An 18746-nucleotide genomic window follows, 5' to 3' on the forward strand; every position below is an offset into this window, starting at 1 on the left:
TTTCCTACTCTTACCGATTGTCCACTTCATTATTTGTTTCTTTAGATTAAAATATTACTCAAATTCTCTTTCGCATAGAATTCCTAGTTATAGTGTTTAATTTCTCCAGCTATCCTCTTTTCCGTTTCCAACCCTGATTTTCTTCGTAGTTGCGCTTTCACCAGGTAAGTTCTCAACACCACCTTCTTAGCTTGGCCTTTTTATTTCACTGGTAACTTGAGAATATGATTCGAGACAGATCAGATTTAAACGCATCCTTGGATGTGAAGGATTCTCACCTTGGTGGAGTGCGTTAAGTTTATACCACTAGAGTCATACAGGTGAGTTCTTCATTTCTGTCACTGCATTCATATGCTGCACGTAATTTAGTGGAAACTCACGTGTAGTTATTTTTACGTAGAGTTGTTAATTAAAAATTATGAGATCATTTGATATATTTGACTAAATTAATTATTAATTTTATATAAAGATAACTGCAATCAATCTCTTAAAAAACACATGATAATCTAGAAATATAAACAAATAAATCCCATGATTATTGGATAAAGGGTAAGTTATCATGTATTTATTATATCTAGAAATATAAACAAATAAGTCCCATGATTATTATTAGTCAATTCTTTTAAATTTTTAGCATACTTTATGAAAAATTTTCACTTATATATTATTTAGAAATGATTATATTTAAGAAATTTTTAATAATGAAGCACTATATATGTGAGTTTGAAGAAATATGTACAGGCAATGTTTGGCTAGTAAAAAAAGTAGATAACATAATACACAACATAGAAACAGATAAGTGTTAACTTTTGGTTAAAAATGAACTGATATACTGTCTTTGGTTAGAAAACACAAAGGTTAAGTTAGTTGGCCATGAGCAGTTGGAGGTTATAGCATATATATATATATATGGATAAATTAATTAATAATTTTATTAATCTTGATTGATATTCATGTTTTTCGGATGCCATTAAGTTTATTTTGGTGGTACAATGATTCTAGGGGCTGGGAAATTTCTTAGTAAACAAGAAAAAGAAAAAGAAATTAGAGAGAGCTTTGAGAGCAAAGGAAAGCAAATTCAACAATGGCTGAGATATTACATACCCCTGTGGATGAAAGGCTTACCCAGCTCCTACATCAAACATTTGAAGTTCATAATCAAATTTCCAGTTCCAAGACCAAGATCCAAAGAGTTCCTACCTTTTTGCGTCAAAATCCTGATTTTGCTAAGTACTGCATACCCAAAATGATATCATTTGGTCCCATTCATTACCAGAATGATGATTTGAAGCAAGGCCAACAATTCAAACTTCAATGGACATCCCTCTATATAGATGAGTACAGTGAGGAAACTAATGGAAGCACTAATAAGGAAGCAGCAGCCAAGCTTTTGTATAAAATTATTCAAGATAACATTGGGAGATTGAAGTTGTTGTTTAGCGTGGATGTGATCGAATGCTATGTTGACAAGGAACTTATTTGGATGTTGTTTGTGGACGGATGTTCTTTGCTCTATTACATGGACAAGGTCGAAGATCACCGGCCGGAAAAACTAAGGCTAAAGCTTGATCAGTTGATGTATACTTACAGAGATATTATGTTGCTCGAAAATCAACTTCCAATGGAATTGCTGGAGTTACTAAGCAAGAAAAAGGGTGCTGATTTGGGGTTTCTAATGCACAATTTTTTGTCTGGTGGAAATGCTAAGCAACTTGGAATGCACGCAATCAAACTCAAGCAGAATCCAACTCATATACTTGATTATTATCGCTCGAATTTCGTTGATGCAGAGAATGGGAAGTATGTCATGAAGCAAGATGATAATAAAGTTGATGATGAAGATATTCAGGTCTCTCTCCCGCCCGAAGATCTAGATGCACCTCCGGTGGACAGAGATGCATCACGTTTTTGGGAAAGGTACAAGAACATTCGAGATCTTAAGTCGGCAGGGATTCGAGTTAAGCCAAACAAGTCAAATGTGTTAAAATGGGATAACATCTCTTTCACCTCCAAATGGTTTGGTGGAGAATTAAGACTTCCTATGTTCTTGTTCAATGATAACTCGCCTTATTATTTCCGGAACATGATTGCATATGAGATGTGTCCAGATTTTAATAACAATTTCGGATGTAGCTCATTCTTTTCATTCATGGATTCTTTGATTGATGATGCCGAAGATGTAAAAGAGCTCAGATTAGCTGGTGTGTTCCAGAACTTGCTAGGGAGCGACGAAGAATTGGCGAAGTTCTTCAATGAATTGGGCCATGACTTGCCAACTAAATTGTTTCATTATATCAGAACTGATGCTGTGGCCTATAGCAAAAAGTATATCCAAGTCAAGTTTCAAATTCAAAAGCATTATAGAAAAAGATGGAATAAATGGCTCGCTGAAGCACGCAGTACTTACTTCAATACCCCATGGTCTCTGCTTGCCTTTCTTGCTGCATTACTAGCATTAGTTCTGACTTTTATTCAAGCTTGGTATGCTATACATCCAAAGCATTAGTTCTCACTTTTATTCAAGCTTTGTATGGGCTAGGATTTAGGAACACTTCATTTTACTAAAACGTCTTTAACAGTGTATAATTTTACAGCATTTACCCCAAAAGTGACTAAAGATACTTTTGTACATCAGCCATTGAATTTGGCATTACTTATTATTTACTGATTTGGTGGCTGATTTTGTGTACACGTAGCATAGTTGATAGAAATGCTATTTCTATCGTCTATCATTGTCCTCAATTATTACTAGACAATATGCGTGAGCAATAAATAGTTAGTTCCTGTTAGTTACTTTAACTTAAATCACCAAGTTAGTTAGTTAGTTGTATCAATTAGTTATAAGTGAAATTAATAATATCATCTCATTTCTATTGTGTTCATCTAAACAACTATTGATACTAAAATTGCACTTGGATTTTATTTCTCTAAAGATGAAGGTTGAGAAACAAATACAAATAGTTTTTATCTCCATTTTTAGAATGCATTACAATTTCTGTCTAAGACAAAATTATAAAGACGGGAAACAAAGGCAAATATACGAAAGCAAATATTTTCTAATCCAAATTTAGAAAAAAAAATAGATTAGAAAAAAAATTACCAACCTTGGGAAGAGAAAAGTTACCTTTATTATTTTGTATTCTCGTAGTAATGTTTTTTTTTTTTTAAATTAAGAGTGAAATTCGAACCCAAAACTCTAGGTGAGAATGAAAAATTTTCATAGTAATGTTACAAATGAAATGTTGTATTCTTTTATCCCATGTGCACTAACAAAAAAGAGGGAAATTATTTGTTGACCAAGTAGTAAACGACACCTGGTAGACTGCGTTTAAGGTCATAGTGACGTGCACCTCCTAATACTATATAATCGGGAAGAGGAAGAAGAAGAAGAAGAAGAAGAGTGGAAAATATGGGTGAAGAGAGAGAAGATCCACAGAAGATTAAGCGAATAGCGGCGGATTCATACGACTACGACAACGACCCCAGATGGCAAGATTACTGGTCCAATGTCCTCATCCCTCCTCACATGGCCTCTCGAAACGACGTCGTTTCGCATTACAAGCGCAAGTTCTACCAGCGCTACCTTGTATTCTTCTCCTTCTTACTTCTTCCCTCTATCAACTCACAATTATTTATTGGAAGTCCTTTTTTTTTCTTTTACTAACACTTCTGGAGAATTCGTTGTTTTTGATGTTGCGTGTAGAAGAATTTGTTTCTGATTTTGATTAGTTCAATTGATTGTTGCTGTTGGGTTATTTATGTAGTTGTAAATTAGTATCTATTATAGGGATTTCATTGTTTTGCTTATAACTTCTCATTTGTGATTTCTTTACTTTTGTTGTTTTTGTGTGCTACAGTGTAGTCAAATATATACAATTTTCATATCTTGGAACGTGGTGTATACTTATTTATTTTTAAGGAATTGGTAAATTGATTCTTCTAAGTTTTTAACTAATGGTATTTGTGAATTAATAAATTAACAAGCTGCATGGACTATCTTCATGTAACAAGAATTGTCCCATTTCCACTACATTTGTTAGTTGATTGTGAGTGCTGAATGCTGAACAGGATCATGATCTGGTTGTGGAACCAATGTCAGCTTCTGGTTCATCCCAGCCAGCACGAACCTCAACAGCATCAACATCGCCATCCGGAGCAAATGAACCAACCCGCAGAAGAAGCTCTGGTGTTTAGTCCTTTCTGCGAATCTAATAGTATAACTGATTGAAAATAAAGAACTAAAATGAAGAACATATTCGGTCATCATCTTTTCAAGTGCTTTGTTTAGTCTTACTCTGTGTTGAATTTTCCTGCAGGATCAACTGATAGAAATTCAGGGACATCCACAACTGCAGGTTCCAGTCCAACTTCTCTGCAATGGGATCGACAGATGATTCTGTTTTCTGTTAATGCTTGGGTACAGTCTTTCACATTGAACACAAATTCATGACTGCATCGTTTCTGGTTAATATATACCCCATTTTCATATAACTGTTTTCATGACCGTGTTTGACTGATCGTTTTGTGCGGTTCATTTCTTACTTTGCCTTTACATGGTTGATATAATGTTTACATTCTAACAATTGGGTATTCATAAGAATTCTAGGGTGCTTCTGGATTGCATTTTCATTTTTACTATTTTCTTGTTTTTTGGATTTTGTGAAGGAAAAAGAGAAAACAGAAAAAATAATAAAATTCTGTTTTCACCTCCTGTTTTCTCTTTTGTCTTTGCAAATTTCTGAAAACAGAAAACACTGAAAACGAAAACAGAGAATAGAAATGCAAATCAAATGCACCCCTATCTTTTCAAATTTCCGTCTTCACTTGCTGAGGAAAGAGAGGAGGATATGAGAATATGGAAGGGGACGAATTGGAATTGTGAATATATACGTGAAGTTATATAATACATGGTCTTTTGGGGCCTTGTACTGTTTGCTTGTTGATATGAATCTCTTATGTTGTCAATTCTGTCATTTAATCTTAATATCTATTTTTTAGGTATTTGTTGTGGCTGTTGTTGCAGCCATCCCATTGGTACCTACTTATCTTTCTCATAGGGCTTATCGACTTTCTTTTATGGGTACTACTTGCTCTGCTCTGTTCTCATTGTACTCGCAACATGGGGTAAGAGCTTCTATTTACTTTTGCAGTTAGCATTATGTTTCAATATTTTGACTCTTCTATCTATAATGATTTTTATTGATTCATTTATTATACATTATATGCCATTGCAGAAACCAAGAGCATGGAATATGCAGGCCTTGCAAGTTTACTTTCAATCCATAATTGCTTCAAAGAATTTTATATACTTCCTCTACTCCCTTACATTCGTTACATCACAACTTTGTCTAAAATGTTAGTAGTCCTCAGATAATCCTGTTATATTGTTTGTTGTTTCTTTCTGAAAGGCAGTAAACATTATCATTCCTATCAATTACATCTGTATAACGTTCCATAATTATGTTACAGTTGCTTTGATCCCCATCATATGTTGGGCATTTGAACATGTAGCAAAGTTCCTTAGACGTAATTTCAGCCGCTCCACCTTGTACAGGTGAGTAACCTTTTATTGGTTTATAGTTTTATACTAGTAACATGAAGGCAAATAAGATTGCTAAAAGATGCAGCATTTATCTCATTAAGCATAGCATTGGTACCATCACTTGTCTCATTTTAGATTAGACTTACTATTGGTACTAGAATTCCATTGCCTTCCTAACACTGCTCTAAGACTTCTATCCTGTAGAGTCTTTTTCTTCCTGATTGTTTCTTATTATTTTGTCAATCTCATTCTTTAATATGTGGTTTCCTAAGTGTACAACGGATTGAGAGAACAACCTAGCCTGTGGCATAGTGTAATCTTATTTATTTATTTTGATAAAGAAGAAATATCATTAACAAGGAGAGAAAGGATATTACAAAAGACATGGAGGACAAGAGATCCTAAAGTTACAAAGATTTGGAAGGACAAAATGTACTTCAATAGCACACACTCTCCAATCTCTGCATCTTTCAAAGAGATACCCCTTCTGAAAATTTCATGCACCTTGCACCCGGTAGAAGCAAGGTGTCTTAACCCTATACCTCAATTCTTGATTGTCCTGATGTGTGTCATTAAATATGTGGGAATCTTGCTCCAGCTAGATACCCCACAAACAGTAGCATAAGGCCATAAATTGCTCAATGCCACTAATATCTGGTTCCCTTCCTCCTCACAAAATAGTGTAACCTTTGCGAAGTTCAGTCTTGCATTATTATAATCTCTAAAGCAAGCATTGTATTCCTTACATAACTTATAATATATTTGGTGCTTTCTCTGCTGAACTATGTGGATAATTTGTCTAGAATTAAGCTAAGTAAGCAACTTTTAGTCTGAAATATTATCTTCAAGTTTGTAACCATTAATGCTTTTGTAACTCTTAGCTTTTCTCGACAACTGTCATCAGGAGCTGAATTTAGAAAATGTGTAAGAAATGGATCCTCATTAGTTTATAGCATCACAATGGGAAATAAATAAATAATTCAAATATTAAATTTTGGGCAACAGGATATTCCCCCTTTCTTTTCGTGGGTGGATGGGGGTCAAAAGTCATCTCCACTTCCTAGGCAAACAACACCTACACTGGATTTGGATAGTGACACAAGTGTACATAATGCATTGGACACCATTTTGTTTGAGACTATTCATATTTATGTGCATAAAACCTCAATAATAATTTTTTTTTATTGTTTTGTTACTTTTGATTAGGAAGTACTTGGAAGAGCCCTGTGTTTGGGTAGAGTCAAACAGTACTACTCTCAATATACTAACATCACATGTTGAGATTGGACTTGGATTCTTGCTGATTTTCTCACTATTCTCGTCAGTTTCTCAGGCTCTTCCCTTTTGTTTTTCCCTAATGTTGTTTTGCTACAATTTCCCTCTTATGTGGAGGATGTTGTTTGCCTCATGAATCTCCCATTTTTTTACCACACATGCAGGTCACAGCGTAATGTAATACAGACATTCATGTACTGGCAGGTGTGTTTCATTGCTGTCTAATCTAAATTACATACAGTAGAAGCATTGGTCTCCCTTTTTCTTTTTGGAGTTATGTTAGTTGGAGAAAATAAGATTATTATCACCGAGATGAAAATGCTCCAATGGACTAGTAATAAGTGTGGACCTAGGAGATTGGGTTAGGAACAGTTTATTAGGGTAGAGTTGGGGTAGCACCTACAATATGGAAGATGATAAAACATATCCTTAAGTGGTTGGAACTTTTGTGGAGAAAAGACCTATAGAGGCCCTAGTGGAGTGGATTAGGTGGAAGTTCCATAAACCATAGTTAGAGGAAGACCAAGAGAACCATAAGTGTAAAGATTTAAATATAAATATGTTTTATGATTTAGGATAGAAGGCATTGCTTAATCTAGGCAGCTTCCCACCTCGAGAATTACTCTTGTTGAACATATTGGTCCCACCATCGCATTCATTCAAATTTCTAGTATGTGTATTGGGTACATAAATCTGTATCAAATTTTGTTATAAGACAGTTACAGTTCAGAAAAATTGCAATCAGATGAATTAGTCCCCCTTCAAATCGACGGAGGAACCAATCTGCCCAACAGAAGTAATTCTCGAGGACTTATAGAGAATATAAATTTGTTAGAGACTAAAGTTTCGATTTGGAATTTCTTAAGAATTAATTTGGGTTTTCATTCTGTTTCTTTTTAAGGGTGTTAATTGGAGATAATAAACAACTTTGCCTTTCATCTCATTCATGCATCCACAAGAGTTATGCTTATCCAATTTTTACTAGGAAATATTGCACTGAAATTCAGACATAATTTTCTTTCACCCTGTTTTTCCGTCTTTTCTTGCAGCTGTTAAAGCTCATGTATCATGTTCCAGTTACTGCCGCATATCATCAGAGTGTTTGGGCTCAAATCGGGAGGTCGATCAATCCATACATCCATCGTTATGCACCATTCTTGAAGACTCCAATATCTGCAGCCCAAAGATGGTGGTTAAGGTAGAAAAAGCTTGGAGTTTGGAGATTGGAGAACCACCAAGACAAATATAAACCACGTGAATATCTTCATTAGATAATCAAATATAAAGTGATTGCATCATATGAGCACCCTCACCATGTAGACATTTTAGGATTCATCATCTTCAAATAGAAACTGATTTCTCATTTCTCACATGAATGGCACCGAGAACTGGAATAGATTTTGGGTTCAATATTACTGATCTAAATCGTCAACGTCTATTTGATTCCTGAGTTTCACATTAATGAAAATGCTCCCATGTCCCCTTTCTAGACCCTGAAAATTGGACAAAATTTTCTTTAAAAAAAAAAGACATTCATTCATTGTGATAATAAAATATTAGTCATTATGTATTTATTCATGCTTCATATTTTTTTTAACAAAATATTCAGTTTAAATAATTAAATTAGTAATAGTCGGATAATTGAAACCTTTTCACAGTAGCATAATAGTAAATACATATTTTTATACAGTGAATTGGATTTTTCATACATGTAGCATAATTATTAGAATTTATATTAGAATGTTTTTAAATTATGTATAATTATTAACATAAATATTATATTTTATTAAATATTTATAACTTAAAGAATAAGACAAAAATATGTTGATGGATTTTTTAATAGAGAATCTTGTTATTTATTCTTAATATTAAAAATTACATTAAAAATGTGTTATTTACTGTTAGTCTGTTGTGAATAGATTGAATATTCTTTTTCTAATTCTTAAATTTTTTATTTTCACATTAAAAAAATATTCAATCTATTAATAACAGTAGATAAAACACTATATTCTTCTATTTCAAAAAAAGTAGTCTGTATAGATTCAATTAAAAAAAAATATAAAAATCTAATTGTAAATTTGATGAAGTTATACTAATAAAATATTAAGGAATGATAATATAAAAAGAAAAACTATAATTTAATCTCTTTAAATTATTTTAACGGTAAATTTGATCTCCAATTCTATTTAATATTAAACTATTGCAGTCACCAAAAAAAAAAATTGCATTTCATAAGAAACCAATTTAATTAATTAAAAAAATTTATCAAGTGAGTTTTTTCTATTAATTGATCAGATAAATCATAACACAATTGAAGGAAAAAATAAGGAGTGTTTGTGGCTGGGTGCTAGTAACCACTCACCACCATGAGATGTCCTCGACAAAATGACTCTTCTACACACCTTTATAGATAAGAACCAAATTTGGATAGGGATACATAAGAGACACGTATAATAATACCAATTATAGTTAACTACTAAATGCTAAATGGCTTGCTCAATGAAATCTATGTAGCTACATTTCCTCGATCAAATCTGAATAACTTAAAAGATGTAAAGGACATATATTTCCAAATTTATTTTTGAACAGATCATTAATTCAAAAATGGAAAAGTATATGAACCAATTCTAAATCAATCAAAGAACAGTTTAATTAATTATAAATATAATAATTAATTTTATTTATTTATAATTTAAAATATAAATTTATGAATTATAATTAAAATTTTGAATAAATTTAAAATTTAGAATTTAAAATTTAAAATTTAGTAAACATTATATTCTTTATTTTTTTCAAAACAAATTAGCATTCATCTAAAATTTCTGTTTATAGAATATATAATAATAATATTATAATAACTACTTTTAAAATAAAACTTTCACTTCTTAAAGATTGTAAAAATATGATAACCATAAACAATTAGACACGATCAAAAGCATTGACATAAGAGTTTTTCCCCTTATGTGAATTATCCGAAGTTGGAGTGTTGGAATGCGTTTTGGCAACACAACATCCACTGAATCTAAATCCAACCAAATCCCACGTCTTTGAGCATCAGTTTGAAAAGCTTTAAAAACTATTCTTTAAAATTTTTAACTTATAAAAAACAGAAATTATTTTAGATATATATAAAAAAATAGTGTTTTATTTAAATACGGATATTTGGAGTGTTTTACAGCGTTATGAAAATATCAAAAAAGTAATTCTACATGTTATTTGCGTGTTACAAAACATTATTTATGTATTAAACAGATGTGCGCTACGTAGCAACACGTTATCTGCATATTGAACAGATGTGCATTACGTAGCAACACATCGTATCTAACACGTTAATTGCGTGTTGACTCATTACCTTACATGCTTACAACGTTTACTTGCATGTATATACACTAAAAACTGCTATTTTTAAGTAAAACACACCTTTAAAATTCATATTAAAATTTTTTAACCTAGAAAAAATCACAAAATATAAATAATTTATTTATAAATTATTTTTAATTTAAATTTTTATGTTTTAATATTTTTTTAAAAAAATTAATTAAATTATTTACCCAAACGTCATTGAGTGCCGTCTTTAAAAGCAAATCTCACCTGTCTCCATCCACTATCCACTCGCCACTTTCTTGGTTTCGCAGCCAACAACACTTCACTGCTATTATTTTATTCTCCTTTGTGTAAACAAGAATCACGCAACTCTGTTTCTGTCAATAAGGGAGATTGTCACAAACACAAGCCTAGTCAAGAAAGGACCAAACATTACAAGAATAATTCCATCAAGACAGCTAATAAGCTTAATAATTGTAATCTCATCCCATGACCCGCAACAACATAATGCCACCACGTCAAATTTTGCATACTCATTTCCTTACATTTCCCATGTTAAGAATATTTTAATTTTGATGTATTAATAATATAAATTTTTTTATACAATTATTTAATTTATTTATTTTTTAAATAATTATTCACATGATAAAAATAATTATTTTGTTAGTGTGATATTGTATAATTAAATACATATATAAAACTATTTTACATCGACAGTGTATCAAAATTAAATTTAAAAAAAAATGTAAAATTAACTCAGTAACAATAAAATTTGCTCTGGTTCCGTACTTTGAATAGTTTAATGGTTATATGTGTAAGGAAGGAATAACACTTTGTTAATTTTCTCATTTACTTAGATAGATAAATACATTTGCATGATTTTTAATATAATAGAGGTTATGTCAATCATTTTTGTTTTGTTTAGTTTTAAAAACTAAATTATGCAAAAATTATAGAAAAATGTTAGGAGACAATTTTTTTTATCATAATTAGTCAATATTTTATTTTTATATTATTATAATTAGAATGTAGAGTATTAATTAAAAATAATAAATTTTATTTATCATATAACATTGTTCAAAATTATATTCATATTTTATCAAATACGAATTCAAAAACTAAAATTAAGCGTTAAACAGAAATTAAACTAAATCAAACAACTATCCTTGATACATGCATTTATTATTAAAAGAAATTTTCTCATGAAAATTGACATTTTTACAATAAAAATTCATAGATCAATCTTAAGCATTTGCAAATTCATATATAAGAAACTAGTCAATAAGTCTCTTGTTTTTACTCTATTTTTTGAAAGAAATTATTATATAAAAACAATAATTAATATTTTTAAATTTTAAATATCAATCAACAAGTAAACAAACACACAGAAAATTTTTAATGTAAGGGATTCTTCGATTCATTACTAATTTATTATATAAATTTAGGTAAAAATTTACATATATTTATTTTTTAAATAAAATTAATAAATAAAAATTATTAAATAATAAATTAATAATTTGTAAATATTAATTTTAGTTTTTTGGTGCACGTGAGTCGCTAACATAAATTTATGGAAAAATACGTCATACGCGGTATGATTCCCTCCCAAACTCCACCACTCAAATCTAGCAAGCGAAGCAGCCATTCCGTTCCATGCAATAACAACCTCATCCGATTCATTCGACCGGCGATGCCTTCCCTCACCGATCGCCGCCGTGTGTCCCCGGACCTCGACCTCGACTCCGCCGAGCCGCTGAACTCCCAGCCGGAAACTGACACAGCTCCAACCAACAAAACCCGCCGCCTCGCCGGAAAAAACGGCCTCCGCCACCGCCCTGCTCGCCAACGATCTCTCACCAGAGACATCGGTCACGTCGCCGCCGAGACCTACTTGGTCACTAGCCTCACATTCACGCTTCTTCAGTATCTCGGGTACCTTCACTTCATAACTTCATTTTTGTTTCTTAATTTGTGGCTTTTAAATTGGTAGTGAAATGCTTACTTGTTCGTAAATAGAATAATAGTTAAACTTTGTTTGTTTACTCAATTCAAAATTTAAATAATTATGACAAAGGATTGGCTAAGTGTATTTTGATGTGAATTTTTGTTACTCGTGTGTAATTTTGTGGTGTGTAGACGATTTTCAATTTTTAATTTTTGATTTTTTCATTCAGGATTGGTTACCGCTGGATTAAGCAATTTCTTGCCCTTGGATGTTACGCCATGCTTCTTATGCCTGGATTTCTACAAGGTTTGTTTTAATCTTAGGATTCATTTGTGATGTACTTTGACCCTAAAGATCTAATAATTAATCTCTTTTTTTATGTATATTTATTTATTTAGTTCAACATTATATGGTTTTATACTTTTGCAGTTCTTTCTTATCTTCGATAGTGTTATTGTGGTAATAATTTAGTATATCTTAAGCTTTCTAATTTTACTTAGGCAGCTTGAGCTTCTTAGATATTATCTTGCTCATTCTGTTTTAAGTAAAATATATATCCCCCAAGGATAATCTTGCTTTATCATGTTTTGATTCCATTGTTGATAATGTTGAAACTTGATTCTTCCTGTGCTATATGCTGCCATCTATCATGCCGTGCTAGGTGGAAATCTACACAGGACATTTTGTTTGCAGTAATATTGATCATGGAAAATGGATCTACTGTTTATTGGTTTGTTTGCTTGTTTGTTTGTTTTGTTTGTTTACTTTCTTTTATTTTCTTCTTACTGTTGACTTGATGCAGTTGCATACTATTATTACTTCACGAGCAAGGTAAAGCGTAGCATTGTTTATGGGGATCAACCAAGAAACAGGTAATTCGAAATGCTTGTAAATCTATAAATCTATCTTGTGATATTGGTAATTCCATGTATTGTGTTTTCTGCTCAATATTCTTTCTAAATTTGGATTTTTTTTTCAGGTTGGATTTGTATCTACCGGCTGATATTGATAAGCCCAAGCCAGTTTTGATATTTGTAACCGGAGGAGCATGGATTATTGGGTGAGTGGTTTGAAATATCTGCATAATTTTCTTTAGTTGATGTGTCAATTTTATTTTATGGGGCACTCTTTTCTTTAATCCTTTTTATGTTAAGCATTTCTGTCTCTGCAATGGCACACTGCTTTTACTTCAATTAAGTAGTATATCAGGTCATTGTAATTGAATCTTAAAATCATAAAATAATGCGTATTACTTTGTTGGTATAACAGTCAGTCAGAAATCTTCTTCACTTATGACCAAACTAATTGGTCTCCATGAGACGCAAACAATTTAGTTGTGGTTATGATATGACACATTAGTGTCGTCCAAATGGTATTGCCTCCTAGGTAAAGGCTTTGTTGTTTCATCTATCTATATCTTTGAAGATTAAGTGATGTCTGTTGGATTTTGATTTAGGTATAAAGCGTGGGGATCCCTTTTAGGACTACAGTTGGCAGAAAGAGACATTATAGTGGCATGCATTGATTACAGGTACCTGGTCTCAGTTCCAGCAGTGCAAGATTGAATCTACAATTTTCCTTTGCTCCGACTTGCTCTATGTTTGAGGTATTCTAATGGAGTAATGGACAAGTTGGGTGCTTTTTGTAATCTACGTTTAAAGGAATTTAGTCAAAGCTATTTATAACAACATTGATTTTTCTTAGAGGCTATAGCTTTTCTTTCCTAAACATAAAATGTTGTTCAGAGGTGCATGCATATCTTAAGTTGAGTTGTTTGTTGTTTCATAAAATGTTGGAGTAAAACAGCATCACACTTAAGATAAGCATAGTCATTGTTGTCTGTTGACATCTTAAACAATTTAATAGCTTTGACTTTTATAGATTTGTTGCACTGTAGAACTCAGCTTTCTATTAGATACATTGTCACATTTAACTTGCAATGTTTATTCTATGTTTTTTACTTAATATATCTTCATTTACATGTGATGCAGAAATTTTCCTCAAGGAACAATCAGTGACATGGTAAATGATGCTTCTCAAGGAATCTCTTTTGTCATCAATAACATAGCTAATTATGGAGGCGATCCTAATAGGTGACATGCTACCATATAAGATACCTTTTCCATACTTTAAACATTCAACTTACAGATTGATATTTTTTTCCTTTGTTAAACTTTTAATAGGATATATTTGATGGGGCAATCTGCTGGTGCTCATATTTCTTCTTGTGCTTTACTGGATCAAGCAATCAAAGAAGTTGGAAAAGGAAATAAAGTTTCTTGGAGCATTTCCCAGCTAAAAGCTTATTTTGGTTTATCCGGAGGGTAAGTGATGTTATTAGTATTTTATGAGCATAGATTGATTTTTGAGCAATTTTTCAAAATTCAATAATATGATTTTTTCTATATTGTCTAGAAAACGTGGATGGAGTTAATAGGATTTGTTATAGCTGAGATTTTACCCATGTGTCACATTTTCTCATTGTTTCATTGAAGAACAAATGTTTTCTTGCTTCTGTTCCTAGATAAAGAATCATGGAAATATCCAAAACTCTTCTTGCAATGGAAAGCAGTAGTGGTAACTGGTGATTCTTAATGATTGAATATAAGGAGCACACCCTTCTATTTCGTGATAGCTGGTTTGACTGTTAAATCAACCTGTTGAACTATTCTGTTAAAGCATATAGCATCTCTGCTGCACCTACCTAGATTTGCTAGGGTAGACTTTTGAGTTTGATGCAGCATTGACCATCAATTTTCCATAGTGACTGATTAATGCCACAGAAATAACATCGAAGGGATTAAGGAATGATCTCTATGGACACTACCTGTGAAATATATGCACCATTTATCCTGTTAAAACCAATAGCATGCTATTCATTTCATTGTATACTATAATTTTGAGGCTGTCAAGCTGGCTCCGCTGAGTGATACTGCTTTTTAAAAATGCTTATTATAGAAAAACAACAGATTTCTCATTTGCAGAAGGATATTAAATTTGAATATGGGTGATGCTTTGTGGAAAGTGATTGTATTCAGGGTAGGGAATGGCCATTTCACAAATCATCCTTCAAGATCTTATCCTTTGCTAAATATCAAGATTGGTGTCCTTTGTAAGGAACCTGGTCATTAGGGCTAAGAGAAGTAGATATTCCGGTGTATTTAACCAAAAAAAGAAGAAATTCTGGTGTATTGATGGTACCTAAGCTGATATCAGTGTGGTATTAGCGAGGCCCGTATGAAAATGTAACCATGAAAATAAAAGATAGAGAGTATATGAGCCAATGGCCTAAACTTTTCCCCTAAGCCTCACTCACACTCCCCCTCCCATATGTAACCATATTCCTCTTCTCAACATTTCCTGAAACTTCTTTTACTCTAAACAGACTGCTGAATCAGAATTAGTTACCAAAGGGTGCTCATCAATATCTCTCATCTAACATTATCTACATGTACAATTAAGATAAGGGCCGAATTTGTGATTGACTAGTACTTAACATCCCTAAAGCCTAGTTTGGCAAATGGCACCCTCTGACTGCAAAGGCATCAATCTATGAAATATATGATTAGTGACGAAAAATTATTCAGTTTATAGAGCTAGCGATAAAGGGGGGTGTAGGAAAACCATGGGAAACTATTAATAGGATAACCAAGAGATTTAAATGTTAAGTAGGGTTCAAACATAAAGATGATTTATGATAGAACACTATGACATCATTTGATCAATGTAGCCTAGCTCAACTAGTGGAAAAAGGATGTTTCATTGTGTTTCATGTTGTAAAGTGATAGAAAATTGGTGGAGTCTCTTCATTTGAAAATTGGACTATTGTTCCATAAGCCTTTTCATGATATTATCAAGGCAACTTGATTCTGAGAAAGAATAAGAACACAACAAAAGGGTTGTTTCAGGCTTGTTTGGTGTTAAGAAACTGTGTTTGTTAATTATGTTCACTGACCAGTTGTTATGTAATATGTACATGTCAAAGGATCATCTGCTAACCCTTTCAATACATGTCTGCAGATATAACCTACTGGAATTAGTTGATCACTTCCACAATCGTGGCTTGTATCGTTCTATTTTTCTAAGGTGTGTCCCAAATAACTGAGTTCCACTATAGCTGGAATTTAAAGATTTTTTTCCTCCTTAACAACTTTGACTTGTTTTATAGTATCATGGAAGGTGAAGAATCTTTGAAGATATTTTCTCCTGAAATCAAAATTCAAGATCCACACATCAAAGAATCTATTCCTCTCTTGCCTCCTATATATCTGTACCATGGAACTGCTGACTATTCCATACCATCAGTTGCAAGGTTAGTGTATAGACTTGAAATTCAGTTGTCTTTTAATGCATTGCAACTTTCTTCAATATACTTATGTATTTTCATAAAAAAATGCTGGTGGCTGTTGGTTGTGTCCTAATGGATTTAATTAAGTTTCATTATAGCTACATAAAGTTATAAACTGCCTAATGCGACCCTCTTCAGTTTTCCTAACCTGGAAGTGAGTATATAAAGTTTGCAACAAAGCATGGGAGAGGTAGAGTTTGATGACTGTTTTTATTGCGAAAATAGATAAATTTCATGCTATTACCCGCCCTTTCATTTATACATAATCTTATGTTATTTCTATGGACGGAATACCATAATGGGAATGTTATACTTTATAAATGAAAATTTCAATTTGATGGAAAACAAGCACATGATTGGTTGTAGTAGTAAATATCCTTCCACTTAACCAATGGGTGAACGGTTTGCCGAGGCTCTTAAGAAGGCAGGAGCAAGTGTTGAGCTGATTCTCTATGATGGGAAAACTCATACAGATTTGTTCCTCCAAGTAAGTGAAAAGATATAACAAATCAGATTCTCTTGTATTTTATTTAAAAATTATTGACTTAATACAAACTCAAATACTCGGTATACTTTTTGAACATTTCATTATGTAAACTCAATCTTCCTTTTGCTTTATAGTGCCAGATACTAACAATGAACTTATTTCTCAACCATGCTGTGTTCAGGATCCGTTACGAGGCGGCAAAGACGACCTATTTGATCATGTAGTTTCTGTGATACATTCCAATGACAAAGATGCTGTTGCAAAGGGTACAACTGCAGCACCAAGAAGAAGATTTGTTCCTGAGATTTTATTACAGATGGCTCGCAAGATCAGTCCCTTCTAAGCTTTGGTACCTTTCAGGGTCCTCATCATCTATTGGCCTTTCTCTCATTCATCTTGTACTTGATCGAAAGTAGGGAGTTTAAAAAGATCATCAAGAACTTAATCCAAACCAGAAATTAAACCATGCCCACCCTTATTTGTTATAGTGCTTGTTCATGAAATTCTCGTCTGCGTTTGTTGTATTGTATGTAACTATGTATATACCTCAATATTTCATTGATTAACCATACTTCTAGTGAGAAATAGTTCGAGATACCTTATAAGTTTACTTCCTATTTTATTGATTAACCATATTTTCATGTTACAGTTGTATTTACATGTATTTATCACCATATGTTATATTTATGTACTCTTCCTTGCTAGCAGATTAATTTAGTATGAGTGGTACTCAAAATGGCCTTGAAATTTGACCACCTATTCAATTTAACCATCGAATTTTCAATTAACCTAAATTATATTCTGAAATTTTAACGTGTGTCTCAAGTTGGCCCTTCCGTCCATTTTCGTCACGGAAAGTTGACGTGGCAAAAACGACATCGTTTTTCAAAAACCTAATTCCCTGTTCCTTCATCACTTAAAGGGGATGGAAATGGACGGAAGGGTCAACTTGAGTCATGCGTTAAAATTTCAGGTATAATTTGGGTCAATTGAAAATTCGAGAGTTAAATTGAACTAGAATGAGACCCGTGCATAAATTAATGATAGTATATATTAAATATTAAAAATGACTATGCTTTGTAGAATTAAATATGTATAAACTAAAGTTAAATTTAAAAGGTGTTTTGTTTAAAATAATCTGGAATACAAAAGATTTGAATGTTAGAGTTGTACAAAGTGATATTTTTATTTGGTGGTTTGATTTTTGTATTTGTTTTTGTTGATGGACTTAATCTTCTTGTGTGACGCTCGTTCTCCTTTTTTTTTATTCGTTATTGTTAGTGTTGTTGCTTTCTTCTTTCTACCGTAGATTTTTGTGAATGCATGTTTTTTTATGAATGATTGAGTTGTATGCATTTTCTATTGTGTTTGTTCCATCTTTGCATCTATGTTCTTCTTTCGAAGATGTGTCTTGAATTTGTATAGTTTTCTTTCTTCTTAATCTCTTGATGTGCATGCAGTTTTCCAATGACATCTACAATAAAAAGAACAAAAATGTGTAGACTTTTTTTAAATAAGTTATTTTTAATAAGAATAATTGAAATAGTATAAAGTGAAATAACCTGTTAATATTTTTCTTTGAACAATGTCTCAAGTGATACAAATTCAAAATAGTGTTAGAAAATGTTCAATTTAAAGATACAATAAATATGTTTTGTAATTTTTCATCTAGTATAATCATTTCTAAACAAAGAAACTCTTCTTCATTTGTGAGTGTTAATGTTTTCCATAAACGAACCACATGAACTTTGATAAACCAATTGCGTTTGTTTGGTGATATTGTCCAAATAATGATGCTCCATTGAGTAAGTTTGAGATGTTGTGT

At 32.2% G+C, this 18746-nt stretch overlaps 3 protein-coding genes across 4 annotated transcripts; all 3 read left to right on the forward strand.

The window, feature by feature from the left end:
* Positions 1-2727, forward strand: LOC107471392 (uncharacterized). 2 transcript variants are annotated; one of them, XM_016090852.3, is made up of 3 exons: positions 1-164; positions 239-320; positions 1003-2727. In XM_016090852.3, the coding sequence occupies exon 3, from the start codon at positions 1085-1087 to the stop codon at positions 2504-2506; it is 1422 nt and encodes a 473-aa protein (XP_015946338.1). In that variant the 5' UTR covers positions 1-164; positions 239-320; positions 1003-1084; the 3' UTR covers positions 2507-2727. The 2 variants fall into 2 exon arrangements, with proteins under 2 accessions (XP_015946338.1, XP_020988791.1); XM_021133132.2 differs by having other exon boundaries at positions 244-320.
* Positions 2728-3369: 642 nt separating this feature from the next.
* LOC107471446 (uncharacterized) lies at positions 3370-8255 on the forward strand. Its single transcript, XM_016090907.3, has 9 exons — positions 3370-3586; positions 4069-4186; positions 4317-4417; positions 4999-5124; positions 5235-5355; positions 5470-5554; positions 6749-6862; positions 6982-7021; positions 7867-8255. Exons 1-9 carry the CDS (start codon positions 3410-3412, stop codon positions 8017-8019), a joined length of 1035 nt encoding a protein of 344 aa, XP_015946393.1. The 5' UTR covers positions 3370-3409; the 3' UTR covers positions 8020-8255.
* Positions 8256-11727: 3472 nt separating this feature from the next.
* On the forward strand, positions 11728-17567 carry LOC107471445 (isoprenylcysteine alpha-carbonyl methylesterase ICME). The gene is made up of 11 exons (XM_052255856.1): positions 11728-12073; positions 12316-12392; positions 12889-12958; positions 13066-13146; positions 13543-13617; positions 14078-14179; positions 14270-14410; positions 16107-16172; positions 16255-16397; positions 16830-16921; positions 17103-17567. Exons 1-11 carry the CDS (start codon positions 11736-11738, stop codon positions 17262-17264), a joined length of 1347 nt encoding a protein of 448 aa, XP_052111816.1. The 5' UTR covers positions 11728-11735; the 3' UTR covers positions 17265-17567.
* Positions 17568-18746: the final 1179 nt, after the last annotated feature.

Source organism: Arachis duranensis, chromosome 10 (genome assembly GCF_000817695.3).
Source record: "Arachis duranensis cultivar V14167 chromosome 10, aradu.V14167.gnm2.J7QH, whole genome shotgun sequence".
Lineage (NCBI taxonomy): Eukaryota > Viridiplantae > Streptophyta > Magnoliopsida > Fabales > Fabaceae > Arachis > Arachis duranensis.

What these genes read in the sequence shown, in the direction of transcription:
- LOC107471446 (XM_016090907.3), top strand. Translation starts at nt 3,410, where the DNA reads ATGGGTGAAGAGAGAGAAGATCCACAGAAGATTAAGCGAATAGCGGCG. An exon ending in AGCCGCTCCACCTTGTACAG is followed by an intron (nt 5,555 to 6,748) that starts GTGAGTAACCTT and finishes ACTTTTGATTAG; the next exon opens with GAAGTACTTGGAAGAGCCCT. An exon ending in AGACATTCATGTACTGGCAG is followed by an intron (nt 7,022 to 7,866) that starts GTGTGTTTCATT and finishes CTTTTCTTGCAG; the next exon opens with CTGTTAAAGCTCATGTATCA.
- LOC107471392 (XM_016090852.3), top strand. Translation starts at nt 1,085, where the DNA reads ATGGCTGAGATATTACATACCCCTGTGGATGAAAGGCTTACCCAGCTC.
- LOC107471445 (XM_052255856.1), top strand. Translation starts at nt 11,736, where the DNA reads ATGATTCCCTCCCAAACTCCACCACTCAAATCTAGCAAGCGAAGCAGC. An exon ending in TATGCCTGGATTTCTACAAG is followed by an intron (nt 12,393 to 12,888) that starts GTTTGTTTTAAT and finishes GACTTGATGCAG; the next exon opens with TTGCATACTATTATTACTTC. An exon ending in TTCCATACCATCAGTTGCAA is followed by an intron (nt 16,398 to 16,829) that starts GGTTAGTGTATA and finishes CTTAACCAATGG; the next exon opens with GTGAACGGTTTGCCGAGGCT.